The 25,375-nt window shown below is 34.1% G+C and overlaps 2 protein-coding genes and 1 pseudogene across 2 annotated transcripts; 2 read left to right on the top strand and 1 right to left on the bottom strand.

Annotated features, from left to right (window-relative positions):
- The first annotated feature begins 1,669 nt into the window (after positions 1–1,669).
- On the top strand, positions 1,670–3,757 carry LOC145582336 (rhodanese-like domain-containing protein 9, chloroplastic). The gene is made up of 6 exons (XM_081639341.1): positions 1,670–1,825; positions 2,242–2,504; positions 2,689–2,839; positions 3,139–3,224; positions 3,314–3,418; positions 3,514–3,757. The coding sequence occupies exons 1-6, from the start codon at positions 1,785–1,787 to the stop codon at positions 3,573–3,575; spliced, it is 708 nt and encodes a 235-aa protein (XP_081495467.1). The 5' UTR covers positions 1,670–1,784; the 3' UTR covers positions 3,576–3,757.
- Positions 3,758–5,831: 2,074 nt separating this feature from the next.
- LOC145583193 (uncharacterized) lies at positions 5,832–19,091 on the top strand. Its single transcript, XM_081640375.1, has 8 exons — positions 5,832–6,471; positions 11,575–11,715; positions 12,495–12,968; positions 13,134–13,274; positions 16,782–16,985; positions 17,947–18,039; positions 18,124–18,235; positions 18,688–19,091. The coding sequence occupies exons 1-8, from the start codon at positions 5,986–5,988 to the stop codon at positions 18,729–18,731; spliced, it is 1,695 nt and encodes a 564-aa protein (XP_081496501.1). The 5' UTR covers positions 5,832–5,985; the 3' UTR covers positions 18,732–19,091.
- On the bottom strand, positions 17,224–17,840 carry LOC145583407 (ATP synthase subunit a, chloroplastic pseudogene; annotated as a pseudogene).
- Positions 19,092–25,375: the final 6,284 nt, after the last annotated feature.

The following is a 25,375-nucleotide window of genomic DNA, read 5'->3' on the forward strand; positions in this document are numbered from 1 at the left end:
TAATAAATTATTATAGTAAAAGTAAGATGGGGACAATGAAAGAGAAAATATATGAGAGATGATGAATATTTTTATTACTTAAGTGGGGACCATAAAAGAGAGAGAAATGATAAAATAATTTAAGTGGAGTTTAAAGTAAAAGAGAGAAATGATAAAATATATTCCCTCTGTCTCTTTATTAGAGCCCATATTCCTTTTTTAGCAAATCAAAATTAAAGTCTCATTATAACAATCTTTCCTTTTTTTAGTAAGTGATTTTTTACAATTTTAACCTTATTCTCCTAATTTAATCCCCAAATTATCCTCAAATTTTTCTGATTTTTTGTGCCAAATGTTCCTGTCATTTATGACACACTAATTATTCCCTCCCCCCTTTTTTTCACTAGTTATTTAATGCAAGTAACGTACTTTGGTAATTGTTTAAGGAATCTACCAAAAATCTTAATTCCCGTGAAAAATGAGAAAGGAAACTCTAATAAAGAAAAAGAGGGAGTAGTATAAAGTTACCAAGAATAGAAGTGATGCATTTAAAAAAAAACACCCATAAAAGAAAAGTGATGCAAGTAAAAAAAAAAACAGATGGGAGTACTCTGATTATTTTAATTAGTTGATGTAAAAATCCATTTAAGGAAAGGGCTATAAGAGAAAAGCATAAAAAAAAACTCCTACATTTTACTTTTATACGGGCTTATATATATATATATATATATATATATATATATATATATATATGTCTTTAAGCATTACATAGACTTAAATAAATTTCATTGTATTTATATATCATAAATAATTACTAAAATAAGTTTCATTGCATGTATTTATATGAATTATATCACTTAACTTGTACATACTTGTAAAATATGTGCACAATATTAATATCCTAACTACTAATTAAATTATAGTACGTTGTGTTATACTTATAACAATTGAAAAACCATATGCAAAATTACTAACACTAACAATTTTTTTAACACCAAGTTTCAAATTTATACTCCGTATCATCAAATAAAAATTCTCAAATCAAACTACTTGTAGTATACTTCGTATAGTATAATATAACTACAGTTGAAGGAATTATTTGATTTTAGAAATTAAAATAACTACCATGAGAGAAGTTATCTTTCTAAATTAATGGAAAAGTTAAAAATGAAAATTATAATAAATTATTTAGAGAGGGTAAAGTGGTCCATTCAAAAATTCCCAACCAAAAACACCTCTTCTCTTTATATATTACATAGATAGATATGCAGTAAATTAATTTTAGTTCATTATATATAAGTTCAGTTCTATAAAAATAAGTTAGTTTAATAAAAATCAGTAATTTCAAAGAAGAAATATAACAAACAATCAGTAATAATAATTTCAGTTCAACAACAATAATTTCACTTTACTAAAAATAATTTGAGTTAAGCAAAAATAATTTCTGTTCAATAAAAATAGTTTAACTTTTGCAAAAGTAAGATAAAGTGAACCGGGCCTAAATCTGATGATTTCAATTAATATATTTTAGTACGGAGTATAAAATAGGATCATAGATTCATAGATGACTAATAGTACTTTCTAACTAAAGTACAGAAACCAGAAATCTCTAGCAATCACAAATTACATAAATTATCCGATTTCTTTTACCACGTGGCACAAACCCATTGCATATCTTCAATTTCATGGACCCCTTTTCCATAACCGTTAGAGAGAGAGACTGAGAGAGAGAGAGGAGAAGATAGAGAAAGAATTTGGCAACTACGGAGTAATAATCGAAGGAGTTTCTGTCAAACTCCTCTTCAATGGCCACATTCAACTACTCTACACTGCTCCCTCCTCGCAGGTATCCCCCCTTTCTCTTTATTCTCTTTATTTTCTTTCCATTTTTAGTATGATCATAAAAATAATTGTTACTTGTTACACCATTTCAATTTTATTTGTACTATTGTATAATTTTAACGAGTAAGTATTAAACAATCACCGGTATATGTAACAATTCTGTTTTTTTTCGGGTGTTAGTGAAGCGCAACCCTGCCCTGATGGCGCAGCCTTAATTTATCAGGGCTGCGCTTCACTAACACCAACAAAAAAAAATATGTTATTGAACACATATGGTAAAACAACTATAGAGTACCTGTGATTGACCAATTATTGTTGGTAACTTCAGAGTTTGTTTAAATATGATTTAGCTAGCTTAAAAATACAGAAAGTGACATATCTTGTCAATTTTGAATGAGAGCTTAAGATATATGTTTTCAGTGATTATTTTCGAGCATCTTGCTTGGCATTCCAGAGTTCTGGTAAATCATGGGTGGTGCTTCCTAAGAGATCATTTCGTCGAAGAAGACAATTTGGGATTAGAGCAGAAATTAATTATGTAAATGCTGATGAGGCTAAAGAGCTTGTAAAAGCTGATGGGTATGCAGTTGTGGATGTTCGAGATAAATCTCAATTTGAGCGTGCTCATATCAAATCGTGTTATCATGTTCCCCTTTTCATTGAAAACCAAGACAATGACCCTGGTACACTTATTCTTTATATAATGCGAATATATGATTGCGCTTTATGTCTTTAATTAGTGCTCATTTGCTTAATAACTGACACATTAATTATCAACTATGTTATTCGAACTCTTCATTTCATCTCTAAAAAAAACGTAGTCTAGTTTGACACTTGTTATTTTGACGAAAAATTGATATCATGCAGGCACAATCATAAAAAGGACTCTGCACAACAATTTTGCTGGCTTGTTCTTTGGATTGCCTTTCACTAAACAGAACCCTGATTTTGTGCAGTCTATAAAGAGCCAGTTTTCACCTGATACCAAGTTATTACTTGTATGTCAGGAAGGATTAAGGTTGGTATCTGTAGCATGGTTTGTCATTGAATAACTATAATCTCTAATATTGTATCTAGCTTACTTGTGCCAATTTGAAACAATTGTTCATTAGGCTCAAATTCAAGATTCACTTCTGAGTTCGTATTATGTATACAGTTTTTCATGTATTGCCACATAATGTTTCATTCGATTCCATTACAAAGATCAATATTTATTTGAACTTGGAATCATGGGCTATAGTTTTAGTATATCATAACAAAAGGAGTTCAATTTAGAAAATGTTTAATTGGACTGTATGTTTGATTGAACCCTTACAGGTCTACAGCTGCTGCTAGGAAGTTGGAAGAATATGGGTTTCAGAATGTAGCATGCATAACATCTGGGCTTCAGTCTGTAAAACCAGGTACTACACGAATTTTACTTATGTGCCACGAAATTAAGGTATCAGGAAATGACAATTGACAAATTTCGATGCTCTTAACTTCTATGTAGGAACATTTGAATCTGTTGGTTCCACCGAATTACAAAATGCTGGTAAAGCTGGGTTGATTACAGTTCAGGGAAAGATTTCAGCTGTACTTGGAACTATTCTTGTTTGTAAGTCACTCTTCTTTTCGGCCTTTAAAGTAAGGAATAATCTCCATATAATGCTAACTTTTCCTTGCTACATTGGTTTCTTATTCGAAATACAGGTGCATTTCTGTTCGTCACTTTCTTCCCTGACCAAGCAGAAAAGCTGCTACCCCCAAGCTAGACCAACAATGATGAGGTGAACGCAGGAGAAAAAATAGTAGTAGAAAAGAGTTTTTGTTGCTATTTTCTGTCACTATACAAGTCTAGTCTAAGATTTATTTGTAGTGTTCTTGGAATCACAGGTTTCACTCCAATTTTTTATAACGAGCTTGAAATTATGTAAAATGCATCTTTTTTGTTGCATTTGTATCGAATGTGATGGCTATGGAGGTCAATTCCTGTCATGTTTGGTTTGCAGCATGCATATAGTTGTTACTTACAATCTATTTCCTTAAATTCATAATGATGCATAATCTAATTAAGTATTGCATATGCTATGAGGCCCTTAACCCACTTTATACAAAACATAAATATGGCCCAAATATATTTGTTAAATCTAATTACATTATTAATCTCCTAATACCCTTCAAGTTGTAGCAGGTAGATCTTGAACACCCAACTTGCAAAGTAACTAGATAGCCTAAGTACAAAATATTTCTTTTCCTAATGTCTTTGTACCATCACAAAATCAACTCATAGCTCGAGGATGAAACACCCCTGGGTTGTCGCGATGCCCTTACAACCACTTCAATATTGATGTAGTGTCTTCCATTGTTACTTCTCACCAAACAGTAACTTCAAATTGACAATCAACAATAGCAAAGAAAGAATGGATCTTAATGCATTTGAGTTTTAGTATGCAACAAATACACCCATATATACAGTTCTAGAAAAATCATCCACAAAGTGCAGAAGATAGTGTGTCTTATATATATATGAAGAAGTTGTCTATAAGACTTATAAGTTACGTCACAACAGTTCAAAAATTAATGCTAGCTTTATAGTCGCTAACAAAAAAAACTCTCACTAACTAGAATATTTACTTTGTACAAGCGTGTAGTCAGTAAATAAAGTATCAATCTGATATAAGAACATTGTTTGTTGATAATAACATTTTTTTTTTCTTTTGTTGGGTGAAAGAGAAGAAACAAAATAGAGAAACTGAAAATAAACAAAAGAGCAAAAGAAAGGAAACACACCAAATAAAGAAAAAAATATAGTTAATGTCGGCCCTCTTTAACACTAACTCTGACACGTTGCCATCCCACTAAGTTCTTCTAATAAAATAACTGAAAATCTTTAGCGACCACCTTGAGTAACACAAACTTTTGATCTGACTTAACTCCATATATATTAGCTAATCAGTCTAAAACTTGATTAGCTTCCTTATAACAAAAGTTTATTATAATCCTTTCTCGACGAGTAATATGAGCTTTACATTTTTAGATGATATGAATATAGTGATTTGGACTATCTTATGACCATCATCTCAAGCAACTAGCCACCTAGCAATCCATGCAAGACTCCATTTAATTCTCCCTTAGTACAAGTACAACTTTCACAATTTAGAGCAAATGCTTTGCATAATTTGCCATGTTGTACCCTTATATATACCCCTGCTCTCCCCTTACTTATACATTCGATATTCAATCGAATCCAATCCTTTCTTGGAAAACACCACCTGATATAAGCTTCTTCTCACCACTCTTTCTTACCATTGTCCTGATGTTCTTCATGCTCCATTACTCATTTTATCACCTCAACTTATGCAAATACGAAGCTCACTTGGTCCATAGTAACATTTAGATTGCTATGGAAGGTTGTTGCATTGCGCCACTTACACAACCACCAACATGTATTAGCAAAGTCCTCGGCCATTCAATTATCATATTATCACTTTTTTAATCTATATTCATCAAGATACATATTTCAAGAGAAAAGTTGCTTCTCACATTTGTCGCTCCAAGATTTGCCATAAAAGTTCGATATGTAATTTGCATTAATTTATTTGTACAGCCATATGCGCTCATTGGCCCAATCAATTCGATCTTGCAACGTTGTGAATTAAAATTATCGTTCGGTACACATAAAATCCCCCAAAAAAAAAAAAAAAAAAAACCCTATGTTGTTGATATTTGTCACCTCAAATAGATAATAAAACAGCTAAATCAATTGACTTAAAAATTCCAATTTCTTAATAATTGTTCATCTTAATCATCTAATAATCCATGTCAAAAACATTATCCAACAATGACTCACATCACAATAATGTAACCTAGTCTAATGTAATAATCAAAAACCATATTAAATTCATAAAAATAGAATTTTTGTAAGATTTTGCATCAACTATTATCACAATTTTCATAAATAAACACAAAATCTAAAGAAACGATGAACCAACCACCGTGATTAACCATCATGTGGCGGAGCTAACACCTCTTTACTATTCTCTCTTCCTCTCTTACCGCCACTTCTCACTCTCTTTTCTCTTTCTCTCTCCTCTTTTTAAAACTTCCTTCGTCATTTTCTCGATCCAAAAAATCCCCCCATTTTCTCTCTCTTCACCTCCATTTTCTCTCTCCTCCATTTCAATGGCGGAAAACACCGACGCACCACCTTCATCGTCTCCGCCATCAACGCCGACCAAAGATCCAATCACACTCCACACTCGTCGCGAACCCTTCGAGTACGGCCTCCTTCCAATCCCTAAGCTCATCTTCTCCGACGCCGCCGTTTCAATCGGATCCCTCAAGGAGAAGCTTCTTCAACAATCTGATTCTCTCCGAGTTAATCCGTTGATTGTTGCTGATGTTCTGCAAATCTCCGAGGAACATTCCAGGCTTGTTATCGATACGATTGCCGCTGTTCTTCCGAATGATTCTGATCCTCTTGTTGTTGCGAAGCCTGATGATGTGCCGGCGATTGGGGTGAATGTGTATGATTTGATCTTGTTTTTGTATATTCAGAGTTATAAGAGGCTGTTGCCTAGGACTCATAAGGATTCTGCTGCTGTTGCTGATGTTTGGCCCTCGACTTCGGCGTTTGATGGGTATTTGTCTGCTCTCTCTCCTCTTCAGGTAAATTTTTAGGTTTTAATTTTCTGATTTTTTTGATTTTTATTTATGATTTGTGCTGTGAAATGAAGAAATGTTATTGGTTGTTTTTTGGGTGAGTTTTGATTGATTGTTGATTGGCATTAGCTAGAAAGGATGTTGTCTTGTTGTAACTTATAGGGTAGCACTGTCGGAATCGAGAATTCGAAACTTAGGTGCTTGGTTATTATGCTTGAATTTGATTGGAGGTTTTGGAAATTCAAATGGGAGGTATGGCAACTTTGGTATAAAGGATGTAATAGTTAGGTTAATTTTGTTTTGTGATTCGAAACAGTTCTGTAGGGAAGAAGGTTTTGGTGGCATTGTAAGAAGAGAGCAAGGATATGGAGTTAAATCTTGCTTTTTTATGAGTGCAATGTTATATGCCAATTAGAAGATTATTCCTTGGAAGTAATTCGTCAGGAGTGTTATTTTAGCACTATCGTGGTCTAGAATTAGGCTATTAAGGTAAGACCTATATTTTCTTATCTAAACATAGGTTTAGCTGTCTTGATATCAATTTGATTGTGGAATTGGAATAGGCTTAATTTGACTCAAAAGAAAGGTTCTCTGAACTTTGTAGTCTACCTTGATTATTGGATTGGGACAGCCAGTTGCACATTCACATCTTTACTCACTTCAAGTTTTTTGGACGGGTTTGATTCCTGGTGCTTGTACGGGGTTTCAGGTGCAACTAGGGGATGTAGAACTTCCTCCTTCTGGGACAAACGATGAAGAAAATGTCAGCCTGTCAGCTTTGTACAAGAGAAGTTTCTTTGGGTAGGAGTGATTCAGATTGCTTGTGCAGGGCATTAGGTTATATGTTGTTGGATATTGATAAAAATTGGAAGGCTTTGGTGATTACTTGGCTTTAAATATTTATGCAATGTGAAAATAAGTGTGAGGAGGCCTTCAGCTCTTTGTAATTTTTCCCTCTTTGATGGTATCCTATGGGGTCTAAAGAGTAAAGGTATGACGTCATACCTGCAGAAGTTTGCGCCTATGCTTTCGTTTGATCACTCATGGTTCTTGTATATCTGTAATGAATTTGTTCACGGGTTAGAGAAGGATTTATTTATTTATATATTTTTTACTCCTCCTCATCTTCCATCAGGTTATTAGCCCTGTATGAGATGAGGAGACACCTTGACAGTTAATGCAAGGAGAGTTTTTGGTTAGGATAGGATCGAGGCTAGATAGATCAAATAATACGTCGATAAATGTGTTATTGCTTATACTGACTCAGGATTCTGCATGTAGGTACAGTCATCATTTTAATTATGCAATTATAATTGGCTCTAAATAAGAGGTATGCTGAGGACAGGGTGTTAGGGTTTTTTAATCAAGTGTGATTATATCTTTTGAATATGGTGGATCCTAAACTCTAATATTAGTTTTTGTTAATATCTGGTGGCTATGATAATGTTCAAAAAAGCTTTTCTTCTTTGGAAAAAAGTTAAGAGTCTAGAGAAAGAAACTTCTTTGAGTTAGTTGCACAGGGGAAGGCATTGTGAACATAATAATCTGCGCTAGATAGTTTGATGAAATGGAATGAGACATTAATGGCAACTTTGTTATAGAGGATGTAATAGTTGGGTTAATTTTGTTTTGCGGTTTGTAATAGTTCTTCAGAGGAGAAGGTTTTGGTGGCATTGTAAGTAGAGAACAAGGATATGGAGTGAAATCTTGCTTTCTTGTGAGTGCAATGTTATTTGCCAATTAGAAGATTATTTCCTTGAAAAACAAGTTATGGTTATTCGCTAAGAGTGTTAGTTAGCACTATGCTGGCCTAGGATTAAACAGGTAGGTACTGTCATTAACTTAAGAATGCATTACTATTGGCTTAAGATTAGAGGTATGCTGAGAACAGGGTATTAGGGTTTTTTATTCAAGTGTGATTAAAATCTGGTGGCATGATAACGTGCAAAGAAGCTCCCTCCTCTTTGGAAAAAAGCTAGTCTAGAGAAAGAAACTTCTTTGAGTTAGTTGCACTGGTAAGGCATTGTGAAGATGTGAACATACTAATCTGTGCTAGACAACAATCTTCTCCCTTTGCCAACTTTCCTTACAAAAAAATTGCACTAAAGGATGATTAGCTTTGGATTTCATATACCATTATAACCACAAACTTGAGTGAAAGGGAAGAGGAAGCATCAGATGGCATGTGTTAGTTTGAAGTTTTCTTATTCCATTCTCACAAGCCCTCTTTGCCATTATCTCTCATAATTATCCCAATCATGCATTCACACTAAATGGCCTTGGTCTTTAGTTTATTTTAAAACCAAGCAAACTTATTAAAGTTAGCTAAGTTCAAAAAGGTTAGTAAGGGTTACTCAAGTTTAATTTACAGCTTATTATGCTCATATAAATGAAAAGCAAGTGAATCAAAATACACCCTAAAAAGAATAGATCTCACATCTGTCAAGCAAAGGTTTTAACTCTAGATACGTATATTTTTATATCTAATCAGTTGGTTTAGAGACATGAGCTGTAGCCTATCAATTTATTTATTTATTTTTTTATTAACTTATTCTTCGTAAATACTCCACACTTGGCTAGGCTTAATTTAACAATAAATTTGTCTACATTATATTGAGTTATTTATTTAGCTTAATTTTCTGGTTGAGTACTTTCGCTAGATTATTTATTTGAAATTATAACCTTATTATTATTTTTTTTTAATCTTAAAAGTCAAATGTGGCACATAAATGTAAAGGCAACCGTACTTGTTTTTGAAAGGGAAAAGTGACTGACAAAGGAGTGCGTACTTTATTAATTTTTAGACACGTTCATGAAGAAGGGGAGGCAGATATCTCCTCCCTTATACACATATCCATCTTACCTAGCACCCATGGCAGGTATATATCCAATGTCTACATCCTCCCAATTGGGTATGGACATAGAATTACACTTGGCTCACAACCTAAGTGTATATCCACTATCAGCTTATATTGGCATACCTATTATCCACCTGATTAGGGATGTCAATGGTCGGGACCTGATGGTTTAGAATTCAAGTTGATTAATTATCAAGACTCCAAAATCTAGTCCGACTTGGGATGCGGATCCATAGAATAAAAATGCGGTTTCGGTCGTGATCGCGGAAACGGTCGCGCTAATGTGGTAACGGAAATGATGCGTTCATTGCGGACTGTGTCATGGCCGTCGCGGTAGAATTTTTGTTTTAGACTTTTTGAAGTATTAATTTTTATTTAATAATAAAATTATTTTTAAAACAGATTTTCAAATATCCATGAATTTTCTTTGTAATTGAAAGCTAAAAATAAGTTTTACTAACAGTTAAAGTGTCAAAAGTAAGTTTTACTAGTAGTCACGTGATTCCAAGTCAAAGAAAAATGTAGAGAATGGTGGGGTCAAAGTAAAATAAAGAAGAAAAAAATGATGAGCAGCACTTTACTTATAACAACCGCCGGATTGTTGCCAGCTGTCCCACTATTCCCACCCATGACCCATCTTCGCTTAACCCCTGCCTTTCACCTTTTCCCTCTTTCAATCTATAGAGCAGCCGGCAAGTCGGCAACAATGGAGTTTGCCATGAAAATCTGATAAACCAACGAATATAAGCTATTTCTTGAGCAACCTGGAGGTTTATCGGCCGAAATTCGGATGTCGCGGTTAAAACTCGGTCTTTTTTAAAAGGCCGTTACAAAACGGCAAATCTTGTAACGGTAGCCTGAATTTCCGTTACAAATCGTCCGCAATGCAACATATCGGCCGCGATTTTATACTATGTGCGGATCTGAAACTACCAGCTTTGAATTCATTTCGAAAAGAAATCTACAACCTATGAGTCCGACCAAGTCTTTTTTTTCTTAGTACATTTATTCCTTCATTATACCCATTATCAATTTAGATTGCAGACCTTTAAAATGTAAATGAGAATGTAAGTTGTGAGAGGAGTAAAATAAGAAGGTAAGAAACAAATGAAGACAAATGTTTGTGACTTGGTCTCCTTTTCTCCCCTAACTTTGGTTACTAATACATGTAAAAAGTTTATTTAGGTGAAATTGATTTGGTATAGGTCCAAATATTTTGGCAGTGTGTAGGACTATAGGTAAAAAGGTGAAACGTCATGAACAAACATCCCCAAACCTATGGTGTCATGGATGAAACATTTGTGAGGTGTAATGCCAAGTGTGTAAATGTGTTCATTATTAGGCCTAGAGGTGGCACAAAGGGATAGAAAGAAGGGAGATATAGTTTAGGTAAGTATTGTTGGCAAAAGCTTTTGTGAGGTTTAAAGCCTTGGCTTCAGCAGCTGATCTCTCTCTCTCTCTCCACAACCAAAGGCTTTGTGCTATCTTTCGCTTACTTCAAGTCCCCAATCAATGGATGAGTGAATATATAAGCACTTGCTCATTCTTTTTCTGGTTGGAGAAATAGAAAGAGGACGTAGTAATGTGGAAGGCAAAATTAATCTTATAAATAACATGGGAATGGAAAGTTTTAAGGAAAACAAGAAGAAGGAGAGGGATTATGAAAAGTAGTGGAGTGCTCCAGAAAAAGGTGGATTTGTTTTTTTTTTTTCTCTAATCCTCATTAAGGCTTCTTTTTCAAAATTTTGAGACACTAGGTGTTGTTCAGTTGGTCCATTTGTTTCTGTTCTTGTTTTTGAGTTGATGCTACATAGGTTACTTAAAGGAGATTATTTGTTGTGATGACATTGTATTGTCATTGGTTTTCCCTTTTCATATCTCCTTACTAAACCTTGGTACCCAAACACTGTTAGAATGCTGGTGGATCTGTTAACGGATGTTTCAGGATACTCATGAATTTGTGTCTTCTGAACTTTTCATAAGTTACTTTTTGTAGGTTAATTTTGAGCTTAATCCTGCATTCTGTTAGTTTCTGTAAAAAAACACCTAATATTCAGATTTATTTAACACATGGAAATCTTGAACGAAGGTGGAGCTGAATGTTTATCTTTAGTAATTAGAATCAGCAAATTAGTACTATTGCAGTTTTTGCTAACTACTTTGGTTGCTACTACCCCTCTGTGATAGGAATGATACCATCAACTATCTGCTTTTGGCATCTGACTCTGCTAGATGTCTACTCCTTTTGCAGCTTGTACGCAGTAATACTCGCAAATTCATGCCATCACAAGCAGATGAAGAAGCTCATCAATTATCTTATTTGCAAAAACACTTGGCAAATATCCTCACTCTCTTAGCAGAGCCAGTTGAAGGGGAAGGTGACGAATCTCTGGTTAGTTGCAACTATCATCTACAGTATCATATAGAGTTGTTTATTCCTGGAAGAATTATTTTCTCACTCAACCAGAGCGTTTATTATCTCATGGTTCCTTAACACTAGTGTGAGGGAGTGACGTGGGACAGATACCAAGACCACTTTGTTTCTAGTTGTGATCTTTGTAGTAACAGTGCAGGTCAAGACTTATAATTGAGTCTTTCTTGAACAATTTTATTGTCATCATGCTAACTGACTGATAAGATTTTCTGTGGGCAACATGCCATTTGTCATACACGTCATAGGGAAAAAGAGAAGCAAAGGGGTAATTTAACCATCCATGTGGTACATTGAGTAGTTAAAGTTAGTAATTTTGCTTAGCTGTCCAGAAAAGTTGATTTTGCATTGTTAAATAAAGGATTTATACGAGATTGTTAAATTTTTTTGTTTCCAATTTAGATAAAATGGTATATCATCTATTAAAAAAAAAACGGGTTTGTTCTTGGTCATTTTTATGGTGCTTGTAGTGTAGTCCTATTGATGCTCTGTGTTTAGCTGACCAGAAAAGTTAATTTTGCAATGTTGCTTGCTAAAGGAATTATATGAGGTTGTTAATTGTTCTTCTAATTTGGAAGAAAATGTTATACTATCTGTAAAAGTTTGGTCTTTGTCATGAAAAAAAATAATAATTTGAGGAACCTGCTATGTTTAGACCCCCTATATTTCTTTCTTTGTTGTGCCTTTTTATTTTTCTTCTCTCAACTTTTGTTGATTTATCTGACTACATTATATGACAGGTATTGCCAATGGAAAGGTTCGAACACCTTGGCTTTTTGATTCAATTTGGTGTGAAGGGTTCTGAAGTAGTACCATTAAGCCAAGCAGCACCCTTTTTTGCAAATTCAGACCCTGATATGCCTGCTGCACCTGTACCTGCAGCACAAGTTCATGATTGGCTTCTACAGAAGATAGCTGATGCCTTGGAACGTATAGCTGAGAGGGCCACTGCAAAAGAAAATGGCTCTGATCAAGACATTGCTATGTCTGATGCCAATTCAAACTCAGCTAAAGCTTCAACAAGCTCAAGAGGCCTGACTTTTATTGAAGGGATTTCTAAGTCCTCTTATGTGAAACAAGCAGCTGATGTGAAAGGTTCTTCTCTTAAGGTTCTAAATTGCCATGATTCTGTTATCTATATTTTGGCACCCTTGAGATATGCCACCATATATGGCTGCTCTGATGCAACTATAGTTCTTGGAGCTGTTGGTAAGGTAATGATCCATTTGTGGAATAAGTTATATGTCTCATCTTTACTGACCCAGATGATCCCATGAATTTCTTTATTTGTTTAATTTAGTTGGAGACGCCTAAATGTGAGTTCTGAGTTTGATGTGAAACTGACAGCACAGTTGTTATGACAATGATCATGTCAACAGGCTCTAAGAGTAGAACATTGTGAGCGAGTTCATGTCATCTCTGCAGCAAAACGAATTTGTATTGCCAACTGTCGTGAGTGCATGTTTTACTTGGGAGTCAATCAAAGACCTCTTATTATCGGTGATAATCATAAATTACAGGTATGTCACTGTTATTTGCAACTTCACCATCAGTCTCCTAATATGCCCCATATTTCTCTACTTTTAAAAGTATCCACTGTAACATTTTTGCAATACATTGATCCATCACCTTTTTGTGTTTGATTGTTGGTTTTTGACTGATCCCCCCCCCCCCCCCCCCCTCTCTCTCTCTCTCTCTCTCCACACACACACACACACACACACACAAAGCCATCATATCTTCTGTTTCTAAGAATGAGTTGATGGCCAGAGTAAAGGAGTAGCTGACCTATTGAAACTAATGAGGCCTTGATCATTTTAGCTCTTTATCATGACTGTTTTGTAGCCTCAATAGAATATTAGAAAGCAAGTCAATTTTGTCATGCACTGTAGTGTTTGATGAGTTAGAAAATGCTGCCAATAATAGCCAGCTACTAGAAGTAACTTCTCTGCAGGACAGACTTAGTTAAATGTGGGAAAGATACTCAAGTATAAAAATGTCGAGGCATAAATGATATTCATCAAAATTGTGTGAGCTTTTGGTGAGCTAAGAGGGTAGGTTTTATAATTGTGAGTTGTTTTGTACTACAATTTTAAATATTCAGTTATGTAAATGAATTGTGTAGCTTAATGACCATGTAATAAGGGATGAATGGCTATCAACTAATGGCTGAAACCTCAATTAGGAAAATCACGCATATGGATGATAGATGGTTTTCTTTACTTATATGGTCACTTGCTCAGAATTAGGGGTTGAGGATGGTGCCAGTGAAGTTATACTGAAATGGGCAGACAGCACTGTGACATGCTTCACTAGAAAACAATTTACGGAAAGTTGGGTCTTTTGCTTTATTGCTGTGCGCTTGTGATAGTAAATAGATTTTTGTGGACATAGGATTTATTTCGTATTCTTCATATAGTAAGTGCTATAAATTGTTCTTTTTTAAGTAAAAAAAATTGCCCAGAATAATCCCAACTTTGCCTCATTTGTCCAAAATAATCCCAACTTTGGATATTTTTTAATAATCCAAACTTTAATGTGAATTTACTTCCAACAGTTTACGTTGCAAGTCCCTTTGTAGCCTTGCGCTATGCCATAGATCTTTTCTTAATTTCCGGCCTTTAACCTCTAGATAATTTTTTTTACTAAATTCACTTTTGTGAGCTTAAATATTCCGATTCTTGGATTATCATTCAAAATATAGTTTGGGTTACTGACTATACATGGAATTTATGGTTCACACCATACCCATTCTATTGGCAGAGGGGGTGTTTAATTTTCATGCGTGTGCATTTTAATTCTTCCAAATGATTGGTATGATACAAATCAATGATAATCTCTAGTGCATCTTCAGCTGATAATCCAAGTGAGAAATTTATCCACTTTTCTCAATGTTATTAGCCATAGAAGATTACCTGTGAGGTTACTGAACAAAATATTAATTTAACTAATGAGAAGCAAACAGGGATCTGATGCTCAAGCACAACATAAAGAAACACATTTCTTAGTTTTAAAAAGCGCGCCTCAGGCACACAAGGCTCACAAAAGCGCATACCAGTGCGCTTCAACCATAGCAGGCGCAGTGTCCTACAAAAAGCGCGCGCCTTAGTGCGCCTCTGCCAAGGCGCAAGGCGCAGCGCCTACCGCGCCTTTTGTTCAGAGAGCTGAGAGAAAGAGAAGATCTAAGTTGAAATTATAGAAAAAACCAAAAAAAACTCCAAAATTAATCTTACCCAGACTTTAATTCACAATTTCGAGCAAAAGCCCTAAATCAATTGAATCAATTAACTTTAATTCAACCCCCAAATTGAATCCCTAAATTTAAGAAACCCTAATTCACGATATGTTAAGCAATTGGAAAAATAAATCATTGCCTCAGCGACAGGGGTTACCGGCGAGCCTTCTCCGGTGGTTACCGGCGAGGGTGGTCGTCTCTCCGGTGGTTCTTCGAGGTAAGTTGGTCGAATATGTTTTTTTCTTCTCGTCTTGAATTTTTCTTCTCTCTCATTTCAATTTCTACCTTTTCTAATTTATATACTTCCTCCGTTTTTTTATAGTTGCAACAGTTTGACTTTTACACTATTTATGTGTTTCACTTTGACTAGCTTTAACAATTTATACTTAAGTAAAAATATAGTCATGTGGGATTTTGTTAGATTCGTCTCGACATATACAATTTTAGTATCCAAGGTTTATAATTTTTACATATTGGTAATTAAAGATACTAACGATTTAAAACATGCATCGGCAAGCGTGAAAAGAGAAGTGTTGCAACTATTAAAAAAAAAAAGAGGAAGTATATATATATATATATATATATATATATATATATATATATATATATATATATATATATATATATATATATATATATACACTCTAGATCTTCACGTGGGTTTCCTAGTTTCCTCCCTTCTTTTGGATTCTAGCAGCCTACTCATCCTGCAGTAATAACGTTCTTCTCCACCTTTTTTTCCCAAACTTTTTTAATGGAGATTAAATATATTTATATATATAAAAAAAACAAAAAACAAAGGTGCGCCTCATATACAAAAGGTGCGCGCCTGAGCCTTGTGCCTAGGCTCCAAGGACCTTTTGCGCCTCGGTGCGCCTCTCGCCTTTTAAAACTAAGACACATTTGTCAAATTTTTGTTTGTTGCCTGCATAATTTCAGCATTGATAATAGCAACTTTGAGGATTGTTCTCTCAGAGGTTTGTGCAGCCTTTTTAAATATCGAGTCTGCTGAGAAATGACTCCTACTGAGAGTACTTCAGTAGTTCAGTTGGCACAACCTCAAATTGATTGATGGCTTTTGGCTAATTACTAATTAGGTCTTGGATTGATGGGCATGGTTGGTTTTGTGGAAAAAATTGACTATTAGCTAAATTAGAAAATCAACCCCTTCTTGTGACTGTGATTTATTTAACTGCTCATGTATGTGGCTTAGCATTTTTCCAGTTTCTGTGAACAAATACTTAAGAATGGAGGCCTGCTATTGGTAGGGGTATCTGGTAATTTATGCTAATAGAATTTGAAGTGACCTTAAGCCTATTTGTTTAAATAATGAATGTAAGGCCTCTGGTATCAGGCTTTCAGCTGTGCATACTAATTAGTTAGCTTAATTTGGTTATGACTGTTTGACTGCTTACATCAGATTTTGCTTAGATATGTAAGTTTTATGAGGGAGGCTTTTGTCAGACCTTGAAGTACATTTTAAAATTCTTTCTTTTGCTTTCTAATGGCCTATAATCGGTGTTGGTCTTGGCCTCAACTCCTTACCCAATTCCCTATGTGCACATTTTGAGGATTTAGGTGGCAAACCCCCTTTTAGGCCATAGATATCGCTAGTGAAGTTTATTTACTTATTTTTCCCCACTAGGGAGCATGCAATCTTTTTTAATTTCTTTTCGTCCTATGATTTTTTTACTGTGCCGGTGTATTGTGAAGCTTTCCTTGATTCTTTTTTTTGCATACTCCTGTTGTCTGCTTTTTTATGAGTGATGTTTTATCCTTGATGAATTTTCAGGTGGCACCATACAATACTTTTTACCCACAATTGGAGGAACACATGAGTCAAGTTGGTATTGAGCCCACTATCAACCAGTGGAATGAACCTTTACCATTGGGTGTGGTTGATCCACATGATTCGTTATCACACCCTGCAGGTGTTTCTGATGCTCAAGCTGAGACAGCTGCACCGTTGGATCCAGATCAGTTTACTAACTTTTTGGTAAGCTTAAATTCCTTACAACCTGCTGCTTCTGTTTATGTTGCTTTATCTGTTCAGTACTAGGTATTTGTTATCAGTCTCTGGTTACACATTTTCACTACTTCATATCTTTTCATCTTTTGAATATGTATGCGGAATTCCCTCCTCTTTAAAAGAAATTGTGCTGGAAATGTGCCGGAGGTTATGTGCTTCATTAAAGGCAGACTAGACTAGTAGACTATGTATTTGTATAAATAAAATAGGTTATTTTGATGGGTTTTCTTGATGAAGTTTCTTTGAACCACATATATTAGCTGGATCTTAACCAAGAAATAGACTCATAGACTCGTTAAATCAAATAACCAATGATGACCTTCCAGGGATTTGCCTATATAAGCTGCAGCTAAAGTTGGAAATATAAGAGCTTGAACACCAACTTTAGATAATCCAAGAAACATGACAGGTATAGGAATCATTAAAGGTACTATAGATTCAAGAACAACCACCATTAATTCGTTGACTAATATTTTTCCAAAAGGTCAAAAACTAAGTGAGTAGGGTTTTAGCGAAATCTTCTAAGATGTTAAAAAAAATGGAGTTGCTGAATGTGTTTACCTAATTAATTGGAGCTGTTAAATTTATTTACCATATAGGCTACTGACTTGAGTTACATACTCACATGAGTAAAGCTAAAGTAACAGTTGTATTTATATCATTTATGGGTGCGGCTAACTCCTGGTGGTCTGTAATATTTCCCCTAGCCCCTGACCAATTAGAAACAAAAATAAATAGAAATATAGTCCCAATAAAGGGGACCCAAGGGCTATATTCTTCTCCAATTTGAGTTATGCTCACGTCTGATGAATTGAAGGACATCAAAAAATTGACTGCCTGTCAGATTCATTTGTAGAATGAATTAGATTTTTTAGTTTATTTACTTTAATTATGAAATTGCATGTCATTGTTCAATTTGGTTGTGTAGATTCCGAACTGGTTTGGTGGTGAAGTACCTGGAGCCACTAAAGACAACCCATTTTCGTTGCCTGAGGCTTACATGAATTCTCAGCATAAGAATGTATGTTTTGAATTCTCTTAAATAAGTTTGACTTGATATTGTGAGTTTTAAATATTGTCTTATTAAATGACTCTTATCCTTCAGAACACAAACCTGGGGGAGGTCAAGCAAGTTCTGCAGGAAACTCCCCTAGATGAGAGCAAGAAGCGAGAACTGTCATCTGCACTTCATGTGTTGTTTAAAGATTGGTTATACGGTAAAGGCTTTACCTCTAGATATGTCGCTGATGCTTAGATTGTGTGCTTTTATCAGCTTTATGAACCAGATTATTGAAACTAATACATTATATGCTTAGGGTCGCTATTATCGCTGTAATTTTTTTGGTTTTTTGTTATTGAAAGTCATACGATGTATGTCATATAATCAATCATAATTAGTCAATCGTATTGAAATTATGATAATTTAGAAATTTGACAACATAAAATGTGAACCACTCTGGTTTTCAGTTTTTGGTTTTTGTTTAAAAAAATAACAAAAAGCTGGAAACAAACAAAAGATAACGAACAGGCCCTAAGTTTTTTGTAAGTATTTTTTTTCACAACTAGAGAAAAAAGAAAATTCTATATGAAGCAGAAGGGTGTTGGATGGATGGATTAGTTTTGTGCTTTATTTTTCTGTTTTTAATGGTTTCCTTGATACATGTTACAGCTTCTGGGAATGTTCGCCAACTATACTGCTTACAAGGAGACTAATGCAGTTTTTAGCCATTGATTGAGATGGTGTTGACGGATGTTTCTCTGTTTTTTAATCTTCAACTTGAAAGTCCTGCAATTATCAACACCTTTGAGAGTTGATAATGTACACAACTCATAACCAGGCTTACATAATAGTCTGAAGTGTTTGCAGCAGTTGTAAGTTAGCTTTTGGGCAGGGTGCTTGTTTTTGCACTAGCTAATCTCGTCCTCAATTTTTCGTGTAAGGAAATTCCCTGTAATTTTTAGTTTTTGTAGTTTTCACTCTGCTTTGTGAGATTTGATACTGCAGATTCTTCAGTTGTCTGATTGCATATCTTATTCAAATGGTGCATTCTTATTGTTTTGATTTGCTTTTCATATTCTGCTGGTGTGTTATTGTCTTGATGTTGTATTGTAGATTTGTAGCTTTGTTCCTAAGTCCCTAAGATATACTCCTAGTAATTTTTTAGTTTTTATAAAGACAATAGAAACTGACCATGATAATTGATAGGTAAGTTTGTAAAGAATTGTACTTTGTAACACTTCCTACTTTTTATTTTCATGATGATAAGAGAAATAAGTAAATAACACTTGATAAAAGTACCCTAAAACACACTTCCTAATATAAATTTCTGTTAATTGGATTTTATTTATTTATCTTTTGTTTGGATTCGTGGAAGCTATTTACAATTTTTTTTGACGAAATTTACAAAACTTGATCTCATGTCTTTGAGTATTACCCTCAAAAGACTTATTAGAAACACCATTTAGTTACCCCTCCTAATTTGACTGACAGATTTACTACTTAGTATGAAACAGAGGAACTATTCAAGTATATGAACGGTTTGTAAAATTTAACGACTTAATTATTAAAATAACTTGCATATGGACATAAAACTCCGTAGTAAAGCGTAGACAAGTTGTCATATTTTGACTCTTTTCATGAACCACCTCACAGTTTTACCATTTTTGGGCTTGGTGGTCGAGTTTAGGGAGCATATCTTGGACTAGGAATTGGAATGCAGAGACGGAGCTAAGGGTGGACCGAAAGAGGTCAGCCGCCTGTAAACTGATCTAACCAAGGGGTTCAAGCTAACCCGGCCAACGGCAAAGGCATCCTATGTTAAGATTTGTTAATAACTCTTAAAAAGTTGGTACTAAAAGTAAGACCAAGGAAGCAACAACAGATAATGGGTGGAAACCAGAGGCGGCAATCTATCCCATGTGCTAACCTCTTCCATTTTTAACTTGTCTTTTTCTGCTTGATTCTACCTCATAACTTCCATATATTGGCTTGAGGTTTAAGGACAAAAACAATTTCTCAACCCACCGGAAAAGTTGAGACAATACTACTTCCTCCCTTTCATATAGTTCGACCATTTATAAGGGCATAAAGTTTTAGGAGTATAAATGAATTGAATGTGGACATGAATAGGAGATAATGTGATATGGAGTATTATTTTGCTAGTGAGATAAATGTGGTAGAAGATAATCAAATTTTAACACCCTAATAAAGAATGATGTAATCATTAAAAAAAAAAAAAAAATGCGGTGTAGTAAACTCTTCTTAAGGAAGAAGTGTTCAAACTAGAGTTTAAAAAAATTATTGTATATATTCAAGGAATGAAGGAAGTAATATTTTTAAAAATAAAATAAATAAATAAATATGGTATAAAAATGCATGTTATCTAAGTTATGAATGATTCTAAAAGGTGCTCGCTAATTTGGTTAATTTATGATGATATTAGCAATTTACCTAAGTTTTTTTTAATGCTTTTATTTCTTCTCATGTTCGAAGGGTAGCTGGGCAGGTAACACGGTAGCCTACTTTGTGGCAAGATAAGATACGTGTGGTTATTCGAAATTTATTGTGTAGGCCCATTCCTACGTAGTCTTGTACTTTTAACAGATTCTGATTCCTACCTAATGTTTTTTTTAAAAAAAAAATAAAAAAAAAAATAAATTATTGGCCTCCCAAAAATATGCAGTTCCCATCTGAGTACTTGAGCAAATGCCCTAGTAAAAAAAAAAACAATCAGGTTTTAGGGGATGTTGGAGTGATATGCATAGCCTACAAATAAAACGGCAAACTAGCTAGATCTTATCCATTCAATATGCATATTCCCAAAAATATTTCATTGTGTGGTCTGTTGACTATCGACTTAAGTGTTGTCAGATTTCACAACCCTTGTAATTTTAGAAATCATATTATGTATATACTAAGGATACTCCTAGGGCCTGTTCTCTTCAATTTATCTTCAGTTTAGTTTATTTCAGTTTCAATCAGTTCAATTCAATTCCTAATTTCCTTCTCTCATAAAATATTCCGTTCAACTCCAATCAGTTTAGTTCAGTAAATCAGAACAAGCCCCTAGTCAATTCAGATGTTGGAGTCGGAATTATCTTTTTTTGTTACGTTCCATTTGTTTGTTAAATTACCCTATACATTTTAATAATTTAAATTAAAATATTTTTTTTTATCCATTCATACTTATTTTTACCTATTTTAATTTTTTTAAGGAAAAATTGACAAGAATAATCCCAACTTTGCCTCATTCGCCCAAAATAATCCCAACTTTGGATTATTTTTTAATAATCCTAAATTTGATATGAATTTGCTTTCAATAGTCCCAACCGGTAATCTAACTTGTTATAACAAGTTGTTTAACACATGTTAGCATATGATTTGATAAAAAAAAAAAAATTAAAAAAAAAATTTAAATATTATTGTAAAAATATTAAAACAAATTTAAGAATTTAGTTAAGCAAAATTTAAAAAAATAATCATCTAATTAACTTAATACCACCACCAGTCGCCGTCCAGACCACATTCCCGCGCCGACGACACCACCTCTTTTCTCTTTCCCCCATCCCGACACCCATACCGATCCCCTTCCTTCGCCAGTTCTCCATCAACCAAAGAACCCACCCGCAACCCTCACATTGTCGATCACGAAGCCTCGGCCTTCCCACGAACCGTGACCTGTCGGAATCTCACCCAAACCCCCCAGCCCTTTCCGGTTTCGTGGTTGTAGAAGGGGGTTGTGAGTAGGAGTTAATGGCAAACCTTGCGAGGAAAGGGAGCTAAAGAGTCGCAGTGGTGAGGGGGATTAGGAGTTAAAGAGTCGCAGCGGTGAGGGGGGACGCCGGCAGGAGGAGTCTAGGCGGTGCTGGGGTTCGGAGCAGAAGTGGAGGGCAGGAAAGGTGGCTGATGGTGGTTTTCTTAAAATAATTTTTAAAATAATTATTTTAAAATTGTTAGTTTTAAAATAACTTTTTTTTTAAGGCAATTTTAAAATAATTAGTTAATTATTGACCAATTATGTGGTTACATGTGTAAATTACATTGAAAAAAAAATTTAACCTTTTCAACAAGTTACTGGTCATTTGGGATCATTGAAAGCAAATTCATATCAAAGTTCGGATTACTAAAAATAATCCAAACTTGGGATTATTTTGAACGAATAAGACAAAGTTGGGATTATTCTTGTCAATTTTTCCTTTTTTTAATGCAACATCTTTTAAAGGATTTTTTTTTTTTTTTATTATTTATCAAAATATTAACCTACATACTCCCAAAGTAACTATTCTTTACTAATGGAGTATAAATAAAGTATTTCCTACTCTTATATGGCCATTAGCGGAGCCACCTTGTGCATGGTGGGTCATGTGACCCACCAAAAAGAAAAAAAAAATTTTAAACATAAAACATTACATCAAATAACCATAAGTGCTCACCAGTCTAGTGGTTAAGGGCTCATCTCTCATTATAGAAGTCATGAGATCAATACGCATGAGTAGCAATTATATAAATATTTATATATACATACACTAAGTAACTTGTTGAAATTTATTTTTTATTTAATAACTTCATCCCTCAAATTTTACCTTCGTAGTTCTCATTAGGTAACTTGTTAAAGCTCATCGTTCTAAATCTTTTTGGTAATTTTATTGGTGATTTGTCATTATCCGTCACAAATCCTCCTCTCCCACAAGATATTTAATACTTTTTGAGTGACTTTTTTTTTTATTAGCTTTTAGAATATATATGCATTAATCATTGATTTATATGCGGTCGATTGGTGATGGTGAGTCGGTGACCCAACACCCATAAAATCATGGATCCGCCACTGTATATGGCTATATACTCGTGTTGAAAAACCAAAACATAACAATAGATTAACGGATGAAGTTAAATGATTTCTCTCCTCTTTCAAATCTTATTACTCCCACGTGCCCTAAAGTTTGACCCCTTTGTTAGAAATAGAGGGTATATATTCCCAACCCCAATTCTAACCTCTAATCTATTAGATTACCAAACCCATAAAACAAACAAGAGTTCTTACTACTTGAGTTGGGATTAAGTCCATCAAGAGTCTCAATCCCACAATAAACACCTCCTATATTTAGTTGTCAGATTTCCTTAATTATGATGTCTTAATTAATTGATAAGTTTCTAATGAAAAAGGAACCATTTAATGTGTTACTATACTCAATTATTATTGGTCAAAGTAATTTAAAAGATTAAAACACAATAAATGATTTTTCCTTATTTTTTTTGTTACTTAAATACTAGAACCGATCAAAAGTTGCCATGCTTGAAAAAATGTCAGGTTCCGGTAGAATTTTTGGAACCAAAATTTGGACTCGATCCAATTTTTTAAAAAATTAGGGTTCTAAGAAACTCGAAATTATATTTTTAATTAAAGTTAGGCTCCACCTGATTTTGGCTTGAAAAGCCCACTATTTTTTTTTTTTTACCCAAAATAGGAAATTAGCCCAATAATTTTTATTTTTGAGATGCCACATGGCGTGCTCTCGCACTTCGAAAAATCCCTGCTATGGATTTATTTTATTAGATTTAGGAACTGATTAATATTTATATATATTCCTAAGGATTTCATATACATAAAACTGATTAATATTTGGAGTCTTTGGCACCCCCATAAACGTTGACATTATCAACACCGAGTCACCGACCATTATTTTGGAAGGACTACAACAACAAGGTTTATTTACTAAAAAAATGTGACAAGCATCTTAGATCCTTGCACTTGCCGAAGTAGGTTCCAGAATACCCTACGGAGTTTTTGCGAGCCATCTTACAAGATAATGGGTGTAATCTCTTACCAACAGTGGTACTAGTTGATGGGTCCTAAAATAAGCATACACATAGATCAGGAATGGGATGGTCGGTGCCAAGATTACACAGAGTAGGGTGGACAAAGGGTTTTAGAGGGTGCTTCATTTGGACTGACTCTACTGGCGATATATGCTCTATTGAATGCTTGTTAGGAAGGGCTAAGGTGGCTGGGCTACCGTACTACTACACGTTCTTTCACAAGATCTTGCCCTAATATATCAAGTAGTAAAAATAAGAAAACCTGCTAATCAAATAAGGATTGATGAGTCGGGGTAGAATAATCAAGAGAGGAGACGTAGTCTGCAGCCTGATTGTCTTCACGAAACACACGGAAAAACCGCTTACTAGATATTGTCTATTTGCTAGCATTTTAGCACCCAAACTCACTAATTGTTATATGAAATTCATGATTTAGTCCTGGTTATGCCTACTTCAACTAACTCGGCCGTCATAATAAGCCTAAATCACCCGCACTCTATCATCAACAGATAGGAATGCTTTTTGAGATTCATATGCTTTTTTTTGCATTTGTTATTAGGCAAGAGCGCATCACCAATATATAAAATTGCTTGCACTATTGTCGACAAATAAGCAAGAGCGCACTGCACTATTCAATGTCGAAACAAACTTATTATGAATTTGGTCCATGTATGACTTGTACAATCACATTTAAATAATTACTCAATACAACTTTAATTATTATTATTTTTTTTGACAAAGAATACAACTTTAATCAAATAAGAAGGGAGTATGATTTTCTGGGATATTATTCAAAAAAAAAATTAATCAAGGCTGTCAAGACTATAATAATAGTTCGTGTCAATTTTGTGTGGACACATGCATTTTTGGTGTCATATATAGTTATGAAACATTAAAAACATTAAATTCATATATCAATTTCCTCGTGAACACGTTGCAAACCAGCTACACTTACAAGTACACAAAAACCGCCACATAATTCTCATGGTAAAAAGGAAAAAGTAAAATAAAATTACGTAAGTAAATGAGCAATTTGTTAGCATACACTATTTGGTACATGAAGTTCTCATCGCAGACTATTCATGTGGTTGATCGAAATTGACTATCTTTAGTAATCTATGTATAAGAAAAAATTATCTATATATCTATTAAAACTCATGGCAAGAATTATAATCATGTCACGTGTCGTCATGACTTGATAAATGATGTGGGGTGATGTCATATCAAAACCTATCATCAATGTTTCCTTACAAAAAATTTATGTTCATAAATTCTAAATTGATTTCAATATAATCTCATTCTTTCGTTTACTCATCCATAATTAATATACTAGGTTATATATATTTAAAATATGTAACACAAAAATACATAGCATTTTCAAAACCACAACATGTGTTTACTTTGAAATTTTTTTAATGGTAGATAAAAATTCCTTTAACAAATAAAACAAACTATTATGAAGTATAAAAGTTAGGCTAATGCATATTTCGTAATAAATTTTGATAATGTTCAATAATATTTAAAAAAAATAAAAAATAAA

The sequence above is a fragment of the Chenopodium album genome, chromosome 15 (genome assembly GCF_948465745.1).
Source record: "Chenopodium album chromosome 15, dcCheAlbu1.1, whole genome shotgun sequence".
NCBI classification, from domain to species: Eukaryota; Viridiplantae; Streptophyta; class Magnoliopsida; order Caryophyllales; family Amaranthaceae; genus Chenopodium; species Chenopodium album.

What these genes read in the sequence shown, in the direction of transcription:
- LOC145582336 (XM_081639341.1), top strand. Translation starts at nt 1,785, where the DNA reads ATGGCCACATTCAACTACTCTACACTGCTCCCTCCTCGCAG. An exon ending in ACACTGCTCCCTCCTCGCAG is followed by an intron (nt 1,826 to 2,241) that starts GTATCCCCCCTT and finishes ATATGTTTTCAG; the next exon opens with TGATTATTTTCGAGCATCTT. An exon ending in AAACCAAGACAATGACCCTG is followed by an intron (nt 2,505 to 2,688) that starts GTACACTTATTC and finishes GATATCATGCAG; the next exon opens with GCACAATCATAAAAAGGACT.
- LOC145583193 (XM_081640375.1), top strand. Translation starts at nt 5,986, where the DNA reads ATGGCGGAAAACACCGACGCACCACCTTCATCGTCTCCGCCATCAACG. An exon ending in GGGAAGGTGACGAATCTCTG is followed by an intron (nt 11,716 to 12,494) that starts GTTAGTTGCAAC and finishes ATTATATGACAG; the next exon opens with GTATTGCCAATGGAAAGGTT. An exon ending in TGAATTCTCAGCATAAGAAT is followed by an intron (nt 18,040 to 18,123) that starts GTATGTTTTGAA and finishes CTTATCCTTCAG; the next exon opens with AACACAAACCTGGGGGAGGT.